This window comes from Volvox carteri (genome assembly GCF_000143455.1).
Source record: "Volvox carteri f. nagariensis unplaced genomic scaffold VOLCAscaffold_40, whole genome shotgun sequence".
Lineage (NCBI taxonomy): Eukaryota > Viridiplantae > Chlorophyta > Chlorophyceae > Chlamydomonadales > Volvocaceae > Volvox > Volvox carteri.
Window position 1 is genome coordinate 119,904 of NW_003307583.1, and position 20,327 is coordinate 140,230.

Here is a 20,327-nt window from a genome sequence, read left to right on the forward strand (position 1 = left end):
CTTTGCAACATCACCCGGCGCCCTGTAGTGACCTAAGCAGCTCGGAGTTGCAGCAGGTTGCTAGCATGCACTGCGCTAGTAGCACGGATGGAAACTTCAAACAGTCGAGGGCGCCGATCAGCACGTCTTCGCAGAACAGCATTACGAGCTGGAGTGATGTTCGAGAGCAGGCTCTGGAAGGCGGGCTTCTGAGTTTGAGCTCAGCAAGGTCCTCTCCGTCCGTAAGCTCCGACAGCAGCCATGGCAGCTACGCGAGTTGGGGCGACGATGGCTCTGTTAGCAAAGCAACACGATTATGGAATATGCTTGCGCAAGACCGCTGCAAGGACGCGGAACGTGCGCATGTTGTTCTTCGTGCGATGAAGTGTACTTTCCGTGCTGAAGAGATTGTTGGTCGGAAGCTTGTCCTCTTTTGAAAAGAGGGCATGCCAAGAGGCTATGGAGTGGCTTAACGAAAGAGGACTCAGTTGGGTATGGAAGCTGGCTCGCTACTGCGGACCACTCAACCGTGTCACGTACGCAAATATAACCGATTTGCCGTACTTATTGCAATAGAATTGTGCGCTTTCGACCTGCACCAACATTTATACAATTATTTCAATGATACATCGTATGGTATTTACAATCATTGTCAATAAAGGTACACGGTTCCTACCACCGTAATGTTAACTCACTCCGCGCTGTCCTTGCATCATTTTTGTAATGCGTGCCTTCAATTATAGTGCCAGTAGATATCGGCGGAGCTCCCGGCAAGTATGTCAAGTGCAAGCCAGGGTAACCAGTGCAGACATGGTGAGAGTACTCCAGTGATTGGACCTTGAAAACGAACAGATGTCAGTGCTATTTATTTACACAAGGAATTCTTACGGGACCTCTGGTGGACCGCTGTCGCAAGGCTGAGACCCTCCCCAACTCACATCAGACCACAAGCCTGCACAACCTTAGGTTCGCCGACCTCATGATCGTTCAGGCCTCAGTGACGCCCAGCTGCAACGCAGCCCCCTGGTAGCTTCTACGACCATACCCACGCGCAGCCCCGCCATCTGTAAAGCCTCACCAGACCTCACGCCATCACGTCTCGTCTTGCATCATCACCCCCCCCCAATCCATCCAAACAACATATTCCCTCCCGGCTAAACCTTCCCCGCCTTTCCCCCCTATCCTTTTCCTGCTCGTGCTTCGCTGTGCACTCTGCGATGCTATGCATGACATGCGGCGCCGTCAGGCCGTGGTTGCAGTGGAGACCATAGCCGCTGCAGCGCTCCGTGCGCGACTCCGATCACATGACAAAGTGGATGTACGCGTGACTGCATCAGGGTGGGACCTACTGGCAGGTCGCATCCACGGCGCCAAGGTAACCAACATCAGCTGTTGCCGCTGTGGCGGGACGTAGCAGTTTGCTGCAGCTCGCAAGATCCCTCCGCGTATAAAGGTCCTCTACATCTGACACGTAAACAGACATGACCCCGGGGCACAGCCATGCCACCGAATTGATATTCTCATGCGCTATTGCGAATCGGCTTTGGGTTTTCGCCGCAGCCGTAGCAGGTACAGCTACAGGTACAGCCGAGAGCTCCCGTCGTTAAGTTCTTTTGCCCTTTCCTTACCTGGTGGCAAGGCGCTCGTGATGGCTGCTCCTCACGATGAGTTGTCCGTCACGAACCTGCAGATCCAGCTTATGAACGCCTCCCTGTTCCGGTGCAGGTGGAGGGACGCCAGTGGGAAAGTCCTCTGGGCTTGACAGCGCGAGTTCTCGAAGTACGTACAGACGGCAGTTTTCCTTGCAGTGTGCACATGCAAACAGCCTAACCTTGCCAGCCAGCCAAAGCACTCCGCTATCGAACCACGGCCAAACTGAGTTTTTTTTGGTTTTCCATGTTAGGGTTCTTGATTCATCTGGGTTGGCCGCCTTTGGTTACACCAAGCGAGAGAAGAAGCGAACGAATGTAGAGTTTCGGCGTATGCGTGCCCCGGTGCACAGGTGTTAAGTCGGCACATTTGCAGGTACACGAGCACCGCCTTGCCCTTCCCGTATGGGTTATTTTTAGCATTATTGCGTCCACATGAAACAGACCTTAAAGGTTCAATATTCTCGCAGTTAGCTTCTACAAGAGAATCTATCATTGTCATAACATTGTTTAATTTTTTTCCTTACTTACGGGCCCGGTCGTCGACAGGACGAAGCCAAAAGCGACTGGAACGTGTCAACGTTTGAGGTCTTTTGTGTGTTTCCCACATTTGTCCGTCTCCTGGATCCCATACCATGGTTCAGGTGGAGGTGGACTCCGTGGAGTTGGACCTCCCGGCGGTGCTTTCACAGCAGCGCATCCTGCTCCGAAACGTACCCCTCGGCAGTGCAAGGGTGGTGTTCAATGCGGCGGATTTTGGCGCCTTTCTACAGCACCCTCTGGTCACGACGGCAGCGCGCACAGCGGTCCAGGTTGGTGGGCCAGGCGGGAAAAGTATTGGTAGTACGATAGAAAAGTTTGCAATGCAAAGTTTCCAGACCATGTGGATTTCTTGGAAAGATCGAAAAATGTCGGCATGTGGCCAGGAGCGGGGTGAAGCTGGGATGGGTGCTGCCCATATAGGCGAGGGCGGCTGGGAAGAACCAACCACGGAGGGGATGTTGTATGCGATGGCATACCAGCTCCAGCAAGGTTAGTGGCATCATACATGGCAGCTAGCTTCATCCTCCAATCCACGTTGACGCCGGCTTCCACAATGCACAAGCCGGCGCCACTGCGGCCCCTGAATCCCTTTCCACACCCACACTTCCTCAGCCAGCGATATAGGAGTAGTTTGCGGCTGCGAGCTAGGGCCGTTTTGCTCCCTGTTCGTGCTGAGCTGCGGTGTGGTGGTTCGGAGAGGCACGCTGTTCAAATCACCGGGGGTTGGTACAGTTACGGTTACAGTTACAGTGTCCGCAAAGGTGGCGGGTTCCGTCAAAGTTGGGGGGCCCATGTGGCCAGGTACAGCAATGATTCCAGTCCAACCGACCCATTACCACTGGGACGCCTTGCCGATACCTCACGCCGATAATCGGTCCTGGCACGTGCGATTGCTACCTCTCGCTGTAGCACCCGTCCCTAAACCGTGGCTGCCTGTGGTTACCTGAGTACTGGTATGCCTGAACTTTCCTCAAATCTTCCGCACATGTCACCTTTGCCTAGGGCCGGCCCTTCCTGTTTGACCGAACCGGCGTCGTTATAGCTCCCGGGGGTTCCCAAGGCAGCAGTGGCGGCTGCGTGCTGTTTAGCGGGACGCTGCTGGCAAGTGGCCAGCGCTACCAGTTATCTATGCGTCCTACACGCGGTGGCCGGGCTGCTGAGGTGGTGGCGACGCCAATCGGCCCTACAAGGTCAGGTACCGGGGTCCTGGGGACCCCGGATCGGATACAGCAGCAAGGAGGTGGAACTGTCACGTCAAGCTGCACGGCTGCAACAGCGGCAGGGGGAACTGTAGCGGGCGTGAGCGTGGCGAGCGCTGGAAGCGGAGAGGAGGATGTGGAAGTGTCTCGCGAGCTGAGCCGCTTCTTTTCGGGGCTGTTGGTGGATCTTCAAGGCGCGGAGTTGGCATTTGGCTCGATGCGGATCTGCGGCAGCAGCGGGACGGGAGGTCGTGATGGCGGTGAGGCGGTGCTGGAGCTGGGCCTGCGAGCCACCGTCCGCAGCTTTCCTCCGCTGGACGTCCGCTTCTGACAGCGGCGAGTGAATAGCCGATGCGGGAATACCGAAGCGCTGGGGGAAGTCTTGCAGAACCTAATGCAGAGGGGATTCAAGTTTCGAGTTGAGCGACGTTGAGCTGACTGTAGACATGTGACATGCAGAATACGTGAGCATCGTGAAGTTACCTTTCATATGAGAAATGTAGTAATGAAGAAGAATTGCGCGGTTGAGAGAGGTAAGGGGCGGAAGACGCCTGGACGTGCTATGTGACTGCGGGGTTTGAGAGGGCCGGGGTACGGTGATTGTGGCTGGTGTTATCCCAGGACTAGTTCGGAGGATTCATCTTTAAAGACAAGGTTGGCAAAGACATACATACGAATTAAGGGTGGAACAGCGGACTGCATAGAAGGGTCATGGAAGGTGGACTGAGGCTTATGGTTGTGATACAAATAAAGGACACTTTCGGGCAGCTGCGTTGTGCTCCTTCTCTTTGATCAAGTTTCGTTGCTCGCTGATCAAGCTGTCATGCCATTCTTGGCTTCGGTACGAGCTGCAGTGTGTTCCGTCGGTGAGCGAACTAACGGACACGTCCCACCAAAAAAAAGACCTTCGCTTCGCTCCGGAAAGAGCTGCTGGGATTGTCAGAGAGAGAGAGAGGCGTATTCACCCAACATAGGTTAGCACACAATACAGACTGAGAATAAATAGAAATTATGCAACCAAGCAGCATGCACGGTCGCATTGTCAACTGCACTGGGAGCCGTGTACGGCTCGTTGGGAACAGCTCACAGCTCATGCAGAAGCAATATTGTGTGACGCGCTTCAGAGAATTCTGGGCACTTTCCAATATCTTTTTTCTCTGTGGGATAAGATGAGGTAGGATAAGATACTGATGTCAAGCACTTTGACTCCTGAGAAATCGCCTTTGGCAAGCGTACAAATTTCTTCACCCTATGCTGAAACAGTATCCTTTCGTTACTTATAGATCTTGTGCAGAGAGCGCATCTCCTAAGGCCGCCTCTTGGCCGTCTCCATCTTTCGTGCAGGATCGCCGACGTGGCGAAAGGCTATCTAGTGGCCATAACTTCGCTTTTTGCTGGTGCGACCGTTGTTCACTATATCTTGAAGCCTGATTTGGTACGCCGGTTCCACTTGGGTTACGTTGCGGTGGCTGTCGGTTCTCGGGCCTCACACAAGTGCTGCTCGCCCCTGTACTGGACAGACTCTTCCCATCAAAGACTACCTTCCCGCAACAGTATCCACTAGTCAGCCGCCCTCCAAGCCTAGCAGCTGAGGACAGACGACTTAGGGACCCCGGCTAGCCTCAGGTATGTTGGGCGGGCAGATTAGGAATTACATATTCATGAGCACGCAGATTAGGGAGCGTACAGGATATGAGTTATAGAGAAGATAGGAGATCGGCGGGGTAACGCTTCCGACAGTCACACCTGCATAGTACGCTGATCCAAGCACTGTTACCCGTGGATCGGGGAATCCTGCGGTTCCCTCGTCAGACAAAACCCCCTTCCTCTTGAGTCAAGGCGATGTGCTCCTCACGGCTTGCAGAACAATACTGCACTGCATTGCGTATGAAAAGCAGCACCACAATGCGTATGAATCCAGCCACGTGGACACTCTCGACGCTACCTGCCTTTTCTGCTTCGCAGAAGCACCAAAGGGGCCACGAAGCTGGTCTTGGCGTCTGTCGAAACAAAACGACACGACGCTATGCCACGAGTTGGGGGCAATGGCCCCTTTCGGCGAGGTCCTGTACTTTCTAACAACAGCAGCGACGATGAAGCTATCAGCGGCAGTGCTAGACCGCTGGCGGCTGCGAAGCAGGCTTGGCGGGGCTCTGGCACCCAGGTAAGACACGAGCCACTGTTGTGGGATCTCGCTTTCCTTCAGCAGCTGTTTTGGATCCACGAAGTAAACCGGTACCACCACGAAGCCTTCAAGCTACCTCCCTTGCATAAGCAGGGCCACAGATTGAATTCGGGGACCTCAGGTTTAACTCCCTGTTTTCGCTGCACTGTATTGGACCTGCTAGCATGCGCGTTTCGTGCCATGTAATTGCGTGGACGGCTTTGTTGCCTTCCCATCGTGCACCGCAGTCGGATCAGGCTATGAGCGCCTTGTTCGAGCAGTACATGCGGGTCGGCAATGAGCTTGGAGATGACATCGGAAAGGACCAGGTGGGTAGCTTGATGGGGGAAATGCAGCACCTAGGATGGTAACCCTGCGAGCCTTGGGTGCGGAGGGGAGCCATGCAAGCCTTTAACTTGGGAGTGTATAACGAATTGTCTTGGGAGTGATAGAGATCTGGATCTGCGTCTGCGTGAGGCTTCATTTAATGGTTGTAGCAATGTGTTGTGCTCTGTCTTGTATTGGGATGGGTGGATGTTCTATTACGACTTTCGGCAGGCTTAGCTATGCTTTTTGGCCATGGCTATGCGGAAAGGGTTTGAACCAGTTAGCGATCTACAAAATACGTCATGAACTGGTGTCTGTCGCCAGTCTAAACCACAAGAGCATGTACGCGCATCCGATATCTGCAGCTGCAGATGGGTAGTGAATACGTGCTGCTAAACTTATATTCTACGCATCGATGGCCTTTAAGCCACGATGGGCTCGTGGACGCAGCCATCCTTGTTTTACGTCTTTAGAGGCATTTCCTCCCGAGCCGCTTCTTATGCTTTCTCACAGTCCCCTTCAAAGCATCTTCTGACTGCTCGGTGTGTTGTCGCATCGGTTATGGTGACATGGCGGTCCCCTCGCACAGATATTCGAGCAGGGCCTCAGCCGCATTCGCGACCACCTGACCAACGTGGACAGCAGCTGCTGTCTCATCTGCCTGAACCACATAGAGCCCACAGAAGCGGTCTGGCACTGCGAGCAGGGCTGTTACACGGTGCTGCACCTAGTATGCATCCAGGTGGGAAGGTCGCTGGTGAAGTAAAGCCGCATGGCAGCGATGCAGGCAGAGCGCTTGCACGCGCACGAGACGGTAGAGGGATAGCGCGAAGGCCATGGCCCATGCCGTCCCTTAAAGCATGGCAGCAATTGGGAGATCGTCCTGTTGGGATATGCACAACCATTGGAAGGCAGTGTTCCTTAGTCGTCGTTAGTTGCTCTTGCCCGCGGCATCTGGGTCATCTGTTGTCTACCTACACTTTAATTTTCAAAGTGCCGTGGTGGTGGGATTGGTTAGCGATAGAAGATATACGTCACCATGCGCGCGCGACTGGAAGTATGGGGCGGGCATTTGACCCAACGCATCATCTTACGGGGCTGTGGGGGCTGGATGTATCTTGCATGCTGGGGCGCAGGACTGGGCACGCAGCCAGGTGGATGCCGCTCGCGCCAAGGCGGCTGCGAGGTCGTTGCAGGATCCCACGGCTACTGTCCATGCTTTTGATTGGGGTTGCCCTAAGTGCCGCTCAACCTACCCCGCTGCGGATGTTCCTCGACAGTATAAATGTTTTTGCGGAAAAGGTGCGGTAGCAGCTCGGCCTGTGGTCGCGGATCGCCTTGTTATTGCGTTGAGACGGCTTTCTGGGCCTGTCTTATTTAGCAGGGCTTTACCGTCCCAAACTCGGAATGGAGCATTACGAGCTCATAACCCTGCTCCGCTTTGCCCAAGTATGCCTATTTAGGACGTTGTATTCCTCTCGTTCGTTGCTTCATCCACGGAAAGCAAAAGCAGACGTCCCTGATCTCATCCATGCCTGCAGTTACCAATCCTGAGTTTGACCCGTGGGTCACTCCGCACAGCTGCGGAGAGATCTGCCGCCGATCGCTGGCGGGCGGCTGCGGCCACACCTGCCTGCTGCTATGCCACCCGGGCCCCTGCCCGCCTTGCCCTCTGATTGTGGATGCGAGCTGCTACTGTGGCAGCAAGAAGCTCAAGCAGCGCTGCGGCCATCACGAGTACAGCTGCAAGGACGTGTGTGGCTCCAAACTGGACTGTGGACACAGGTGCAAAGACTGTGTGTATATGGGCGGTTAGCAGTTGCAGGCGCCTGGAAGGTCAAGAGGTAGCGCGTCCTAATGTTTTCTCTCGTGATAACGTGCCCTGTGGCGGTGAAAAATATGTGTGATGTGTGCTGGTCCTGGTTATGACGCGTCTGCCTCCAACTGCAGCGCGTTCCTTTGTGAGCACTCCAGGCATTGTGCGCATAAGCGCGCGACATGTGGGCGCATGCACCTGATGTCAACGGGCCGTATCAGCTGCTCGGCGAAATGTCGAAAGCTCGCTGCTTTAGAACTTAGCCTGGTCGCTGGTAGTGCTACATCCGTTGCCTAGTATACTCGAGAGGTTCTGAGTATGGCCAGCCGCATGATTCCATACGAGGCCGGCATTCTCTGATACGCTGCTTTTGTGCTGTCGATGGACGGCATGGCATCCGTTATTCGCTGCTGCCGCAGGTGCCCAGACGTGTGCCATCCAGGTGACTGCGCCAAGTGCCGGGTTATGGGTGAATTCCCCTGCCGCTGTGGAGCGGAAGTACGACAGCTGCAGTGCGGAGACCGCAACTACCAGTGCGCTCGTGTTTGCGGTAAACCTCTGGCTTGCGGAAACCACAAGTGCGAAAAGGTACGTGGTCGGATGGAGGCGTTCCAGTAGTAGCAGTAATAGAGCAGCACTTTCACGGGACTTAGTCCATGTGCTCTGTACCTCAGTACTTGCATGAGCCACACGTTAAGCAGCGCGCAGTGCGTCTATTGGCATATACGGCCAGGCTTGCCACGGCACAGTTCCTCGGGGTCTGGTACATGGTTAATAGCATGTGTCCCTTGAGACTCCCCTCGGCCGAGTGCATTACTGTCGCTGCGTACTGTCTTATGGATCGCGCATATCCTGAGGGCCGACGTACCAGTTTGCAGTCCTTTTGTAACCAGTTTGCCTGCCACCTGCTTTGGCCGTGGCCTGGCTCCCTGCCTTCAGTCATGGTCCTGCCCTACCGCCCTGCTGACCGCTGCCAGGTTTGCCACACGGGTGCCTGCGGCTCGTGCCCATTTTCTGGCGTCCGGACGTGCCCCTGTGGGAAGCAGACGTACGAAGGCATGTCGTGCACGGACAAGGTGCCGTCATGCGGCGAGACGTGCGGCAAGCTGCTGCCTTGCGGCATACACCGCTGCGCAGACCGCTGTCACCAGGGTGAATGCACAGCTCAGTGCCGGGGCCCGGCGCTCAAGACATGCAGGTGTGGTCTGTGTGTGGTCTGCAAGGGCAGCCGCCTAGGCCTTAGGCAGGATGGCAAAAGGGATGGGGTTTACCATGGCCATGGCATGTGGATCATTTCACCGTCAGGCGCGGAGCAGAGGGACAGGCTAACCGGCAAGACGCATGCAAATGCCAGTCACAACATTCCCCATGCGTGCACCAGAAGAGGTCCCGGTAAAGCAGCTGTTCCTTAGTACGGATCCGTGACTCTTTCTGATGCCAGTGCCTTGTTGGTAACGATTTCACAATACCGGCTGCACGCCCTTAATTATTTTACTGCAGGGGATGTTTAGCTGCCCTTGGCCATGCACATTGTTGCTGGCACCGGGGCCCCAGAATTGGCTTCCTTATGGCTATGTTTTCCTACAGGTGCTTGGTGCTTGTATTGTACGAACTGAGCCGCGCTGTTGTGTATGGCGGTTCACCTGCTGCAACAGGTGCGGGAAGAGCCAGAAGGAGGTTCTCTGCTTCCAGGAGTTCACGTGTGAGCGGCGGTGCTTAGAGATGCGTGCGTGCGGCCGCCACCCCTGCAAGCGGCGCTGCTGCGATGGCAACTGCCCCCCGTGTGAAGAGGTTTGTGGGCGGCGTCTGAAATGTGGCAACCACAAGTGCCCCGCACCCTGCCACAGCGGTCCTTGCAGGTGCGTTTCTGGGGTGCCTCACTCTCGGATGACGCAGTTTTTAGGCACATTTTGTGAAATGGAAAGTCCGCACTACACAAGCAAAGTCTTATGGTGTAAAAGTCGGGGGTTTTCACTTACCACGATTATGCTTATGCTTAGTAAAATATCTCATTGGCTGTACCAGACCTGGTCGTTGCGTTGCTGTCGGCGGCTTGGCACAGAGATAGATTGGCCGTACCGTGGATTGATCTGGCCTGTGGTTGGGCTGTTATGAACGTTTCCGTGTAAACTCCCCCTGCACCTGCTCCAGGCCATGTCCGTTGACGGTGACCGTGACGTGCGCCTGCGGTGCCACGAGCTGCACACTGCCATGCGGTGCCGAGTCCAAGGCGGAGGCGCCGCACTGCTTCAAGCCTTGCTCGGTGCCACGTATCTGCCGGCACGGGCCGCAGCTGCCGGCTCATCGCTGCCATTATGGGCCCTGCCCGCCATGCGCCCTGCCCTGCGCGACGCCGCTCACCTGTGGACACTCCTGTGCCGCGAACACATGTCATGACCCCCCTCCGCCGCCCGTGCCGGACTTCAAGCCACCGCCGCCGCCATCCAAGTCTGCTGTCGCTGCCGCCACGGCGATGGCGGGCGCGGATGGCATTGGCGGCAGTGCTGTGACTGACCGCGAGCAGCAGCAGCAGCAGCGGCGGAAGCGCGGCGCGTTGCCCGACAGTGCGTCCTCAGCACCGGCAGTGCAGCAGCCGACGCACGAGGCCGCGCAGATCTTGGCAGCCATCGCGGCAAGTGGGGAGCTGCCTAGTGCATGTCCGCCATGCAGGCAGCCCATGCAGGAGATCTGCGTGGGCGGGCACGGCAGCGTCGCGATGCCGTGCAGCGAACGGCGACCCTACAGGTGCAACGCACCTTGCGGGCGGCCGTTGCAGTGTGGCAACCACAGGTGCCCGCTTCCGTGCCATGCTGTACTGGACGGTGCCACCAATGGCGCAGCAGCTGCGGCCGCAGCCAGTGGTGGGGGTGACCCGCGTGTCCCGCAGACATGCCGGCCATGCGACCGGCCATGTGGCCTGACGCGGGGCTGCAGCCACCCATGCCCGCGCAGGTGCCATCAGGGCCAGTGTCCCCGATGCGAGCTGCAGTCACGGATGGCCTGCCTGTGCGGGAAGACCATGTTGCAGCTGCCCTGCCATCAGCTGACGGAGGCCCAGGCGAAGAACCAGATCAACTCGCTGTTGTCGTGTGGGAAGCCATGCCACCGGCAGCTGGCCTTCTGCACCCACCCGTGCAAGTAAGTGGCGTTGGTTTCATGACGTGTCCTATGCGTGACAGCGAAAGCTTTGTGCGTCGGCGTTTTCGGCAGCGATAATCAAAGCTTGTTGAAAAGGCTCTGCGCTGTATTGACTTGGACAAGGAACCCAAAGGGGATGACAAGGAAAGCCTTACGGCTTTTCCATTCCTACAACGTACTTCAAGAACAGTTTTAAAGCTTTTAACACAGGCCTGCCTTCTTCAAAAAGGGTTCAAAAAGGGGACAATCAACTGCGATGTATTGACTTGATGCGACGTATTGACTTGAAGAGTACAATCGTTGGCAAGGCATTACTGGTAATGGCTAAGGCTCAGGGAGCTTATGGTGTTGGGCGTTGAAAGACAAGGCGTTATGGACATCGGTTGCCGTGATCTATCGCCTAGCCCCGATATCCCCACTTCCCCCTGCTGTCCTCAGGGCGCTCTGCCACTCCGGGCCTTGTCCCAACCCTGAAGGCTGTTCCGCGGAGGTCAGTGTGCGCTGCGCCTGTCCCAACAAGCGCCGTGCCAAGTGGAAGTGCTCGGAGGTGCAGGATGCGTTGGAGCGTGCCGGCCAGCCACGAACGTACGACGACGCGCAGGCCCCGCGGTTGCTACTGTGCGACGCGGAGTGCGAGCTTTTAAAGGCCAAAGTCGCCACCTCCGCTCAAGTTGCCAAGGGCACTGCCAACGGGCCAGCACCTTCAACCAGTATGACCACGTCGCGCAGCATGGAGTCTCTGTCCGACGGAGCAGGAGGCGCGGCAGCGACGACTGGGAAGGCCAGCAAGACGCGACTGACGCGGGCGGAACGGGAGGCGTTGGCGGCTAAGAAGGAGGCCGAACGGCTGCGTCAGCAGCGACTGACTGCCATTATGCGGGGGGTCATGATGGGCATTGTGGTGGCGCTAGGCTTGCTGCTGGCTTGGGGCATCAAGGCCCTCCTGTCGTACCTGGACGAAATGATGCAATCCCGGTGGGCACTAGATCGTGTGCAGTAAGCGCGCAGTGGAGGTGTCATGCGCTGCATATTGGGCCACAGCATAGGCTATACTATGCGCAGCGCTGGTGGATTATTGGGCGATGGATGGCATGATAGGCTATGGAAGAAGCCTACAAGATGTCGCGGACGGACATTGGTTACAAGGTATTTAGAGCCATAGGATTTTATGTCACGCAGAGCTCGACGTGCCATACCGTCGACGCGAGGTATTGCCGTAATGATACCGTACAAAACGTTTTTCCCCTAATTTGCGTAGTTCTCCTGCTGCGGGGTCTATCATTTCTTGATGGAAAGCACGTTAATGGAAGCCATTTCTTCGTTGAGTGCCTCATTCACCTGCGGTTGCCGGGACTTCTCAGCCAGATGTGATTACGGAAACGATCCCATCAGGCGTACCAGTCAATGGCGCTGGATAAGCGTTTTGCCGTCGAAGGCCTTGGAAACGATGGCAACTTCAAACGCTGCACCGCAGCTGTATTGAGGGCATATAGCACCCACCCGGGGGAGCGATGGAGGGCAGCATGGTAGTTTTTCAGTTGGGTGCGCGGGGAACCAACATGTAACAATACTTTTCCCAAAACGTTTTCGTAACGTAACGTAGCATGTAAACTGGGTATAAGCTTATCTTGTTTATTGGATTGCATCCGTAGTCGAGAAGCAGTACCTCTTAATAGTCGCCCAGTTACCCATAGCTACGCCTGTAAACGTTTGGGACGTTTATAGATTGTGGGCTGGTATACTAGGTAGGGACCATCCTTTTCTGTTACACTAGGGTGCGATGTAGAGACGGGCAAAATTTGTACAGATGCAAGTAGTCATGGTACAACCCCATGAATAGACACATATCTTTCCCGGGTGTAAGACACCACATGTCTACCCCGCCCATGCACTGCTCAGCGGCCGTCAACTCCAGATTGGCATGAGCCTTGGCTGCATACCCAGGTAGGCCTTTCGTTGCGTCCAAAACACAGCATGTAGTTGCTACGGGCTGGATGCGCACGATTAACGATATGGACGGTGGGCAAAGGATTGCGGCCCGACCTTTTCTGCTCTGTGGTTGCAATCTGGCTTAAGAGGGGCATGCAGTAGTGATGGTGGGATATGATGTGGTGTGTGGGTGTTATATGATATGTGGTGTGAGTGTGTAATACGGTGCAGGGTCACGGGTTTGGGTGGCCGTGCTCAGCAAGCCAGCAGGTGGGCAGCTGCGGATTTTTACACTGCTTTTGGGTGCAATGTGTCTGGGCTATGGAAAGATGTCGCGGACGGACATTGGTTACAAGGTATTTAGAGCCATAGGATTTTATGTCACGCAGAGCTGGATGCAATGTACTGCCGTAATGTCGACGCAGGTTACCGTGCAAAACGTCTTTCCCACCCTTTGCGTAGTTTTGTTACGGCAAACGTTCACTGCGCGGCTGCCTGCTGCGGGGTCCAGCATTTCTTGATGGATAGCGCGTGGATGGAAGCCATTTCTTCTTTGAGTGCCTCATTTACCTGCGGTTGCCGGGAATTTTCAGCTAGATGTGATTACGGCAAACGATCCCATCAGGCGTACCAGTCGATGACGCTGGATTAGCGTTTTGCCGTCGAAGGCCTTGGAAACGATGGCAACTTCAAACGCTGCACCGCAGCTATATGAGGGCATGTAGCACCCACCCGAGGGGGCGATGGGGAGCAGCACGGTAATTGTTCAGTTGGGTGCTGCCGGGAACCAACATGTAACAAGGATGGCTGTCGTAGATCCTCTCACCCCCCAGAAGTATCAATGACTTCCTGCAAACGAGCGACGTGATGCTTAGAAGCAAACTAGAGAACCTTACACATGAATGCTTGATACAATGCTCACCACAACGTCCGCTTCCAGCGACGCCAAAAGCTTTTCCTTCAATTGCGCTGCCGTAACGCTCATGTTTAATAAAGTGGACTAGACTGAATGCTAATTACGTTGTCGCGCTAAAAGTACCCATGAACGTCAAAAAGATTAGCGCTATGGCTTTGATCCAGTTCACAGCGATCACCGCTTTTCGGGAACCTTGTACAGCTGTACAAAACTTCAACACATTAATAATTCGGAACAATGGCCCTGGCACGAAATCACGAATCGGCTGTCAATTCGTACTACAGTACGGGACGAAACCTCCGACCATGTGCGGGGCATGTCTCAAGCAACGATAAGAACACAAGCTCACGGCAGAACCCGGCATGTCCTGACACGCACAAAAGCTTGCTTAGCCACTGTGTTTACCCTTGTTACGCTCTCCTCTGCCACGCGCATTTACGGGAGCCATGCTGACAGGGGCCGGCTGACGGCATCAGCCGGTCGCTTGTCATTTGGCTGGCGTGTGGGCACATACGGCCATTGGGCTTGGGCTTCTGCGAGGCTATCCAGTACGGCCTCCTTTTCCCGTATCTGCAGCATGAGCAAAGGCGGGAAAAGGCATCCTTTACAACCTTGCGGACAACAAATGAGGATTACGTACAAACGCAACTCGTAAAAATTTGATAGCCTGACCATTATACATATCCATCACTTGCCTGCTCCGACCAGTTGCGGTTTAGGGCGTTTGCCAGTTCGTTGCGCTTGAGCCTTCGTTTGATAGGATCCTTCTCGTTGATAATTTCGTACTGTGAGATGGGGGGAGATTCCTCCTGAGCCGGCGTGTGCTGCTGCTGCCGTCCAGAGCACGGCCGCTGCTGCGGCGTTGGTTGCCGTGCGGGATACGGGTGCCCAGGTGTCATGGGATGCTGCTGCTGCTGCTGCTGCGATTGGCACTGATACTGGTGTGTCGGGAGCCCGGGCACGGCATACGAGGGCGGGTCGTGCGCCAGCGTCAAAATCTGCGGCTTGGGCCCAGGCGAACCTCGCTGCCGGTGCGCCGAGACGAAGGGCTACATATTGAGGGGAGTGGGGGAGAGCAGATGGAAGCCAGGGGCTTAGGTAAAAACACGCGAATATTTGCAGCACTTGCCGGGCACTGAAAGACCGACACCCTTTTATCGTCCATATATTTCAGGTCTTCATAAGATGTGCCGTACCCACATGAGGTTCCCGGCTGTATGGCGGGTCGTCCTGCAGGTCCAGCACCTCCGTAGGCATTCCGCCGCTGCCCGGCCGCCGCATGGCCTGGTACTCCTGCAGATTGAGCTCGTCCTCGCCCACCTTCGGTGTCACTGCACGCTGCTTGTAGTCCGAACCGCGAACCTGTTACAGTCGCCACACAACAATAGCATCAGAGCGACCACGGGAGGATCTAACACAGCGAACCAAACACAAACGTACACCGCCATCCCGCCTCACCCTTACATCTGGACCAATCCACCTCAATCAGGGCTTGACCACATTCACGCGTCCAATCTCTATCCCAATTCTTGGATTTATACACTTTAGCCTTCCAAAAGGTCAACAATGCTTACCTGCTCCAGCTTTTGAAAATGGATGCGGTTGAAGTTGTCAAACTCGCGCCGGGATCGCGGCGACAGCTTGTTTTGGTAGTAGTGGTACGGCTTGGAGCCCGAAGATTCCGATCGCTGCACCTGGTCAGGGCCTTGGCCTTGGCCCTGCCAGGCGGGAACAGCGGAGCCTGGCATGCATGCCGGCTTTGGGCCACCAGCTGGTGCCAGCTGCTGCGACTTCCCTGTTTGCGGAGGCTGGACTGCCTGTTGTCCTGCCGGGACCTGTTGCGGGTACTGCTGGTATTGCGGCCCCTGTCCCTGCAGTGCATACTGGCCCTGTGCCGCGTAAGGTCGCTGCTGCTGCGGTTGCGTGTACTGGCCCTGGGCGGGGAGCTGGGATTTCGGCGTCTGGTATGATGGATAGGGCTGCGGCGAGGGGTAAGGCTGTTGTGGCGAAGGGTAGTAGTGTCCTTGCGGCTGGGATGGGTACTGTCCCTCTGTCGGGAGCTGCCAGGGCGATGGCGGCTGGCCTTGGACAGGCGACAACGTCACCTGCGGCAGCGGAGGATGAGGACAGAGTTCCTCTGCTGCTGGTCCACCCGTCAGCGATTCACACAGCGCGGAACGGTAACGGTAGTACAGTACGCGTGCAGAGGATATTTAGTGATGGACACCTAGGCTGCGTAACCGTTCGGCCGTCGTGGAGCAATCATGCCTATGATGTGAAGTTGCCGTAGCTGTGATGATTGGCGCAGGGCGCTTGCCGAGCAATCAATCAAAGGCAGTAACGTAAAATGAAAAATGTGCCACCACGCACTCTTTTGCCTTGCATTCCAACCAGCCCTTGAAACCTGACGTCTCCCACCTCGACAACCTCGGGCTCCCCGCCGTCTTCGTAGTCCTGCTGTAGTGGCTGCTGCTGCTGCTGCTGTCGGCGGCGCAGCGCCGAGGAAGGGCTGTCTATGCGCACCTCTATGACGCGCGCCGGCGAGTTGGCACGCTGTGGCGAGTTGACCTCCTGAGGAGAACATTAGGGCCGGGGAAGCAAGACGCCATCAGGACTCAAAAGGACTCGCACAACCCCAAATCCGCAACACTCAAAACTTGAGTGCGCAACTCACGACGACAGCGATCTCATCGAGCGTAACCACCTTGTCATGGACCGCTGAGCCCAGGCGGCGCCCATGCGAGACTCTTTCGTTCCGAACGCCACCGTCGGTCGTGCGGTACGGCTTAAACACCGAACCGTGTTAGGTACACGGTTCACCACATCACCACTTGGCGCCACCCTGTAACGCCTGAATGTCTTCCAGGGAGATAGAGCCCGAAAGGGCTCCTCACCCGCCCACTTTCCGGCTAGGGGTAGCTCTCATGATGTTGCGCTGATTGCTGCAGGCGGGCCCCGGTTTATGTGATCGAGCGGGGGCCATTCCATTCGCACCTTGCCAGTCGCTCCATCTAGCTGATCCAGGAAGGGCTTGTAGATAATGTGCTTCCCCGACTTGCCTGCGCGGTACACACCGTATGCCGTGCGGGCGTGGTCCGGGAGAAGCCTGAGCCACAAGAAGGAACTGCTGAGGTAGCGATGTGTATAACGGCTCGGTTTCTGCCAACTCAGCAGTATCGGGACCACAATGTACGTTTCCATGCTAAATGGGACCTTGCCGTTCCCGGCTTTACCCACCACATCAGAAAGTCAGTGAGACGTGGGAGCTAGCGCGGTTTAAGGTGCAAACAACGCTGCTTGCATGTCTCGCACGCCTTTCATACACGCATGGACGTCGCTTCATCCCCCAACCTTACGCACCACCACACAAGAAGCCAGTACGCAGCCCCGTCTGCGCATTTCACTTGCCGTAGGTGTGGGTGGACAGGAGCTCCAGGACGGTTGCCGCCGCCACCTGCCGCAGCACCTGGGGGCACTCCTTGTACAGCCACTGCTCCAACTGCAACCTCGGAACGCAGCCCGAGCCAATCCTGCAGCACCCGGGACCGAGCGGTGAGGTTACACGACAGCTGGGTGATGTGCCCTTGGCCCAGGCGGTGTGGTGCTCCTACGGCGCCGGGCCGCGCATGATATCAAACCCAAGCACAAACATAAAGAGAATGAAAGACAAGCTCTTGAAGTTAAAATCGCAACCAGGGTTGAAGGTGAACATCATGAGTCGATGTCAATAGCGGATGCGCTTTTGCCGTCCTGCGCCCTCCTTCCAGGCGCGGCGATAGGTGTAGGTGCGCGCCTTACCTGTCGTTGCTCTTACACAGTCGCCACAGCTCCAGAAGCTCCCCCTTGTATGGCGCGTGCGTGTTGCGTTTCACACGTGCCGACGGAGACCCCGGCGTGACGGCCGCCGCGCCTGTCGCTGGCCTGCGAACGCCATGAAAAACGTAACGCCGGGCGGATGATGGCCCCCAAGCAATGAAGCAAGCGCTGGACGGAGCGCTCCAGTAGCTCTGCCGCCGCGTTTCCATAATAAATCTTTTTCCTTTAATGGTGTTCCTCTGGGGGAATCTGTTCCACACTATCATGTGCGTGTGTCGTGTTCAGAGTTTGAAGGCGGACCCCCCTCCCCGTCCATCGAGGCCAAGGCGTCCTCCGAGGTAGCCCTCCAGCTTTCGGCCCAGTCCGCCAGTGCCTGCAGAACTGCGCCCAGAACACAAGCAGTATTCTCACACAGGTACCCTTTATACCTGGTACTCCGGATGACTGGCGGGTCGTGCAGGTGCACGTGCTGCAGGCCCTTGACAACCTGGGCCACGGCTGAGTTTTCGTCGCCCTCCGGTGCTGCGGCCACGTCCTGCTCCATCTGAAAGGAAGGACAGCTCGTTCCGTATCAGCAAAAGGCGGAAAAAGGCCGCGTGGACGCATGGTGTGATGCATGTAGCAGGAATGCAATGCAGTAGATTACTGGGAGGTCGCTGCAGGGGGTGCAGTGGGAGAGGTGGCAGTTATCGCGCGATGCCCACCGAGCCGCGCGCATGAAGATCATGAAAGGCCTTATCCAGCGCTATCCATGCGGGGCCCATGCCGCCATGTCCAAAGTCTCTTTCCCCCGTGTCCCGGGCAATGCTGGACCTGGTCCGCCTCTCGTGCAGTTCCGCAAACCCAGGTTTGGCAAACTAGGTTTGGCGAGTATGCCGAAACACATGGAATGCCCGCAGCTCTCCGCAGTCACGACATTAGCCCCTTATTATCGTTTCCGGGATCGCCCTGCGCGGCGGCATATTGCCGCCAGGTGCTGAGCTGGAGCCCAAACCTCTTGTGCTGCGTTCCCGCTGTGTACAAAAGCGCTGCCCCCATTCGCCGCACGGCGCGCGTGCTCCCTTGGCCTCCCTTCCATCTTGCGCCCTCACCCATACACGAGGAGCACAAAGGAGTATTACCCCTTCACCGATAAAGGGACCAGATGCGTGTGCGTGACCGTGCACATGCCTTTCCTGTTTCCTGCAAGACACGCGCCATCACACCTCGGGTATGATCCGTTCGCGTTCCAGCTCAAAAAACTCCCGAAGCAGCGAGTCAAAATCGAATTGTATCCGACCGGCTCTGTTGGTGAAGAGCTTGCCAACCCCGGGGAAGGCGACCTGGGTGCATAATCGCGCATGTGCACATGCATTTCAAATTATTTGGTACGGGGTTTCGACAGAAGATGGTGTTTTTCTATTTTTCCCAAACGAACACGGACACTGACACATTGCAACAGCGAGCACGGCGCCCCGGCTCCGCGCCATGACCCGTGCACGTACGTGCAGCGTATTGGCTATTCCAACAGTAAGCAAACATGTTGTACGCAGTGGTATTTGCTGCAGAAGCAGCGGCGAGAACAGAACGAGGCTAATGTGACGCTCTTTGAAACGCGCTGCAGCTCTAACCGTGCACTACGCTGTACAGGGGAGCAGCAGGGATGGCTGCCCATTGTTGGAACCTTGTCCAGGTTCATCCTTTTTGCAATTCCAGATTTCAGCCCCTTTGCACGCTCGGCCCATTCATCTCCAAACCCTGGACCCATGGCTGCGGACGCTCGCCCACCTGGATGGCCCGTCCGGACAAGATGTGGACTCCCAGCCGTTGCATCAGTTCCAGCACCAACCGCTGGCAGGAGCCACGGTGAACAGCTGCGGCTGTGGCCAGGAGGCCATAGTTTGGCTGCACCACAGGGCACCGCCCACCTGCAGCAAGAAGGCGGCCGACTGGGCCGAGGTGAGAAGCCCTGTGCCTTCCGTGGAGGAGGTTTATCGGGGGGGGGGGGTGTATGGAAAACGATCTTGCATGGTGTAAGCATTGAGGATTTTGAGATGCACAGTAAGGTTGCGACTTACCGATGGAGTATTTGGGTCGCTCCTGAGAGACTGTTGAGTAGCGGGTTTCGAGGAGGGCGAAAGAAGGGCGGACCTTCTTGCGCGTCTCACCGACCACGGGGCCCACGCTGAAAGTTCCCAAGTTGGGCAATAACACACCTTTCTGCTGCTTGAGTGCATCTGTGAAGGTAATGCGCGGTGACATAGCCCTGTTGTTTGGTCTTCAGCCCTTCAACATGGCCATAGGCCGACCCTGGGGTCTCACCGGCAACGAAGCGAGCCAGCTTCTCCCACAAGGTCTTGACGGATGATGCACTTATCTTATTCTTAAAGCTGAAAGTGCCAGTCGCAACCTCGGCGACGAGGCCGTGCTCTGTAAGTGGCTCCATTTCAGGGTTCTCTGGCTGCTGATCACAGGTCCAGCTGAGGCCCGCGAATACTTAAAATGTAGAGCACAAGCGCAGCTTCACTGTCCTTTAAGTGAGTCTTGCCTGGCTCAAAGAATTTATCGCGTCCGTTTCCGCAAGGTCTGACAGCCGTGCATAGCGTGCTTTCGATGCAAGACGGAACGTCTGAATCACAAAAATGCTCGCCAACGTGGAAAAGGAAGACCAGAGTGCTGAGTTTATCACTTATGGCTGTGTTTTCAATCTTCTAACCTCTTTCAAGCAACTATAAGTTCACCCAAATTATAGCAACAGCAAAGTTGAAGTGATTACAGGCAACGGCATCTAGGAACCTTCGCCCTGCCTACCATTTTCTGCATCCGTACTCGGTCAAATGGTCAACCGTCCAAAAACAGCTGGGTGCGCTAT

The 20,327-nt window shown here is 56.1% G+C and overlaps 3 protein-coding genes across 3 annotated transcripts; 2 read left to right on the forward strand and 1 right to left on the reverse strand.

Annotated features, from left to right (window-relative positions):
- Positions 1-604: 604 nt before the first annotated feature.
- VOLCADRAFT_106216 (uncharacterized protein) lies at positions 605-3,367 on the forward strand (the record flags this gene model as incomplete). The annotated part of the gene is made up of 5 exons (XM_002953993.1): positions 605-792; positions 1,226-1,354; positions 1,705-1,758; positions 2,273-2,440; positions 3,174-3,367. Coding segments are annotated over exons 1-5 (633 nt in total), but the record flags the coding sequence as incomplete, so codon positions are not given.
- Positions 3,368-4,509: 1,142 nt separating this feature from the next.
- Positions 4,510-13,558, forward strand: VOLCADRAFT_82592 (uncharacterized protein). Its single transcript, XM_002953994.1, has 17 exons — positions 4,510-4,544; positions 4,715-4,805; positions 4,891-4,996; positions 5,336-5,534; positions 5,783-5,863; positions 6,451-6,603; positions 6,998-7,163; positions 7,403-7,646; positions 8,097-8,265; positions 8,655-8,875; positions 9,333-9,536; positions 9,829-10,183; positions 10,364-10,815; positions 11,254-11,908; positions 12,140-12,186; positions 12,210-12,384; positions 13,547-13,558. Exons 4-14 carry the CDS (start codon positions 5,397-5,399, stop codon positions 11,813-11,815), a joined length of 2,745 nt encoding a protein of 914 aa, XP_002954040.1. The 5' UTR covers positions 4,510-4,544; positions 4,715-4,805; positions 4,891-4,996; positions 5,336-5,396; the 3' UTR covers positions 11,816-11,908; positions 12,140-12,186; positions 12,210-12,384; positions 13,547-13,558.
- Positions 13,559-14,334: 776 nt separating this feature from the next.
- Positions 14,335-19,901, reverse strand: VOLCADRAFT_94835 (uncharacterized protein; the record flags this gene model as incomplete). The annotated part of the gene is made up of 13 exons (XM_002954064.1): positions 14,335-14,709; positions 14,861-15,022; positions 15,235-15,765; positions 16,079-16,231; positions 16,655-16,766; positions 17,065-17,190; positions 17,459-17,581; positions 17,905-18,020; positions 18,682-18,798; positions 19,244-19,383; positions 19,534-19,563; positions 19,624-19,692; positions 19,778-19,901. The coding sequence occupies 13 exons, from the start codon at positions 19,899-19,901 to the stop codon at positions 14,335-14,337; spliced, it is 2,178 nt and encodes a 725-aa protein (XP_002954110.1).
- Positions 19,902-20,327: the final 426 nt, after the last annotated feature.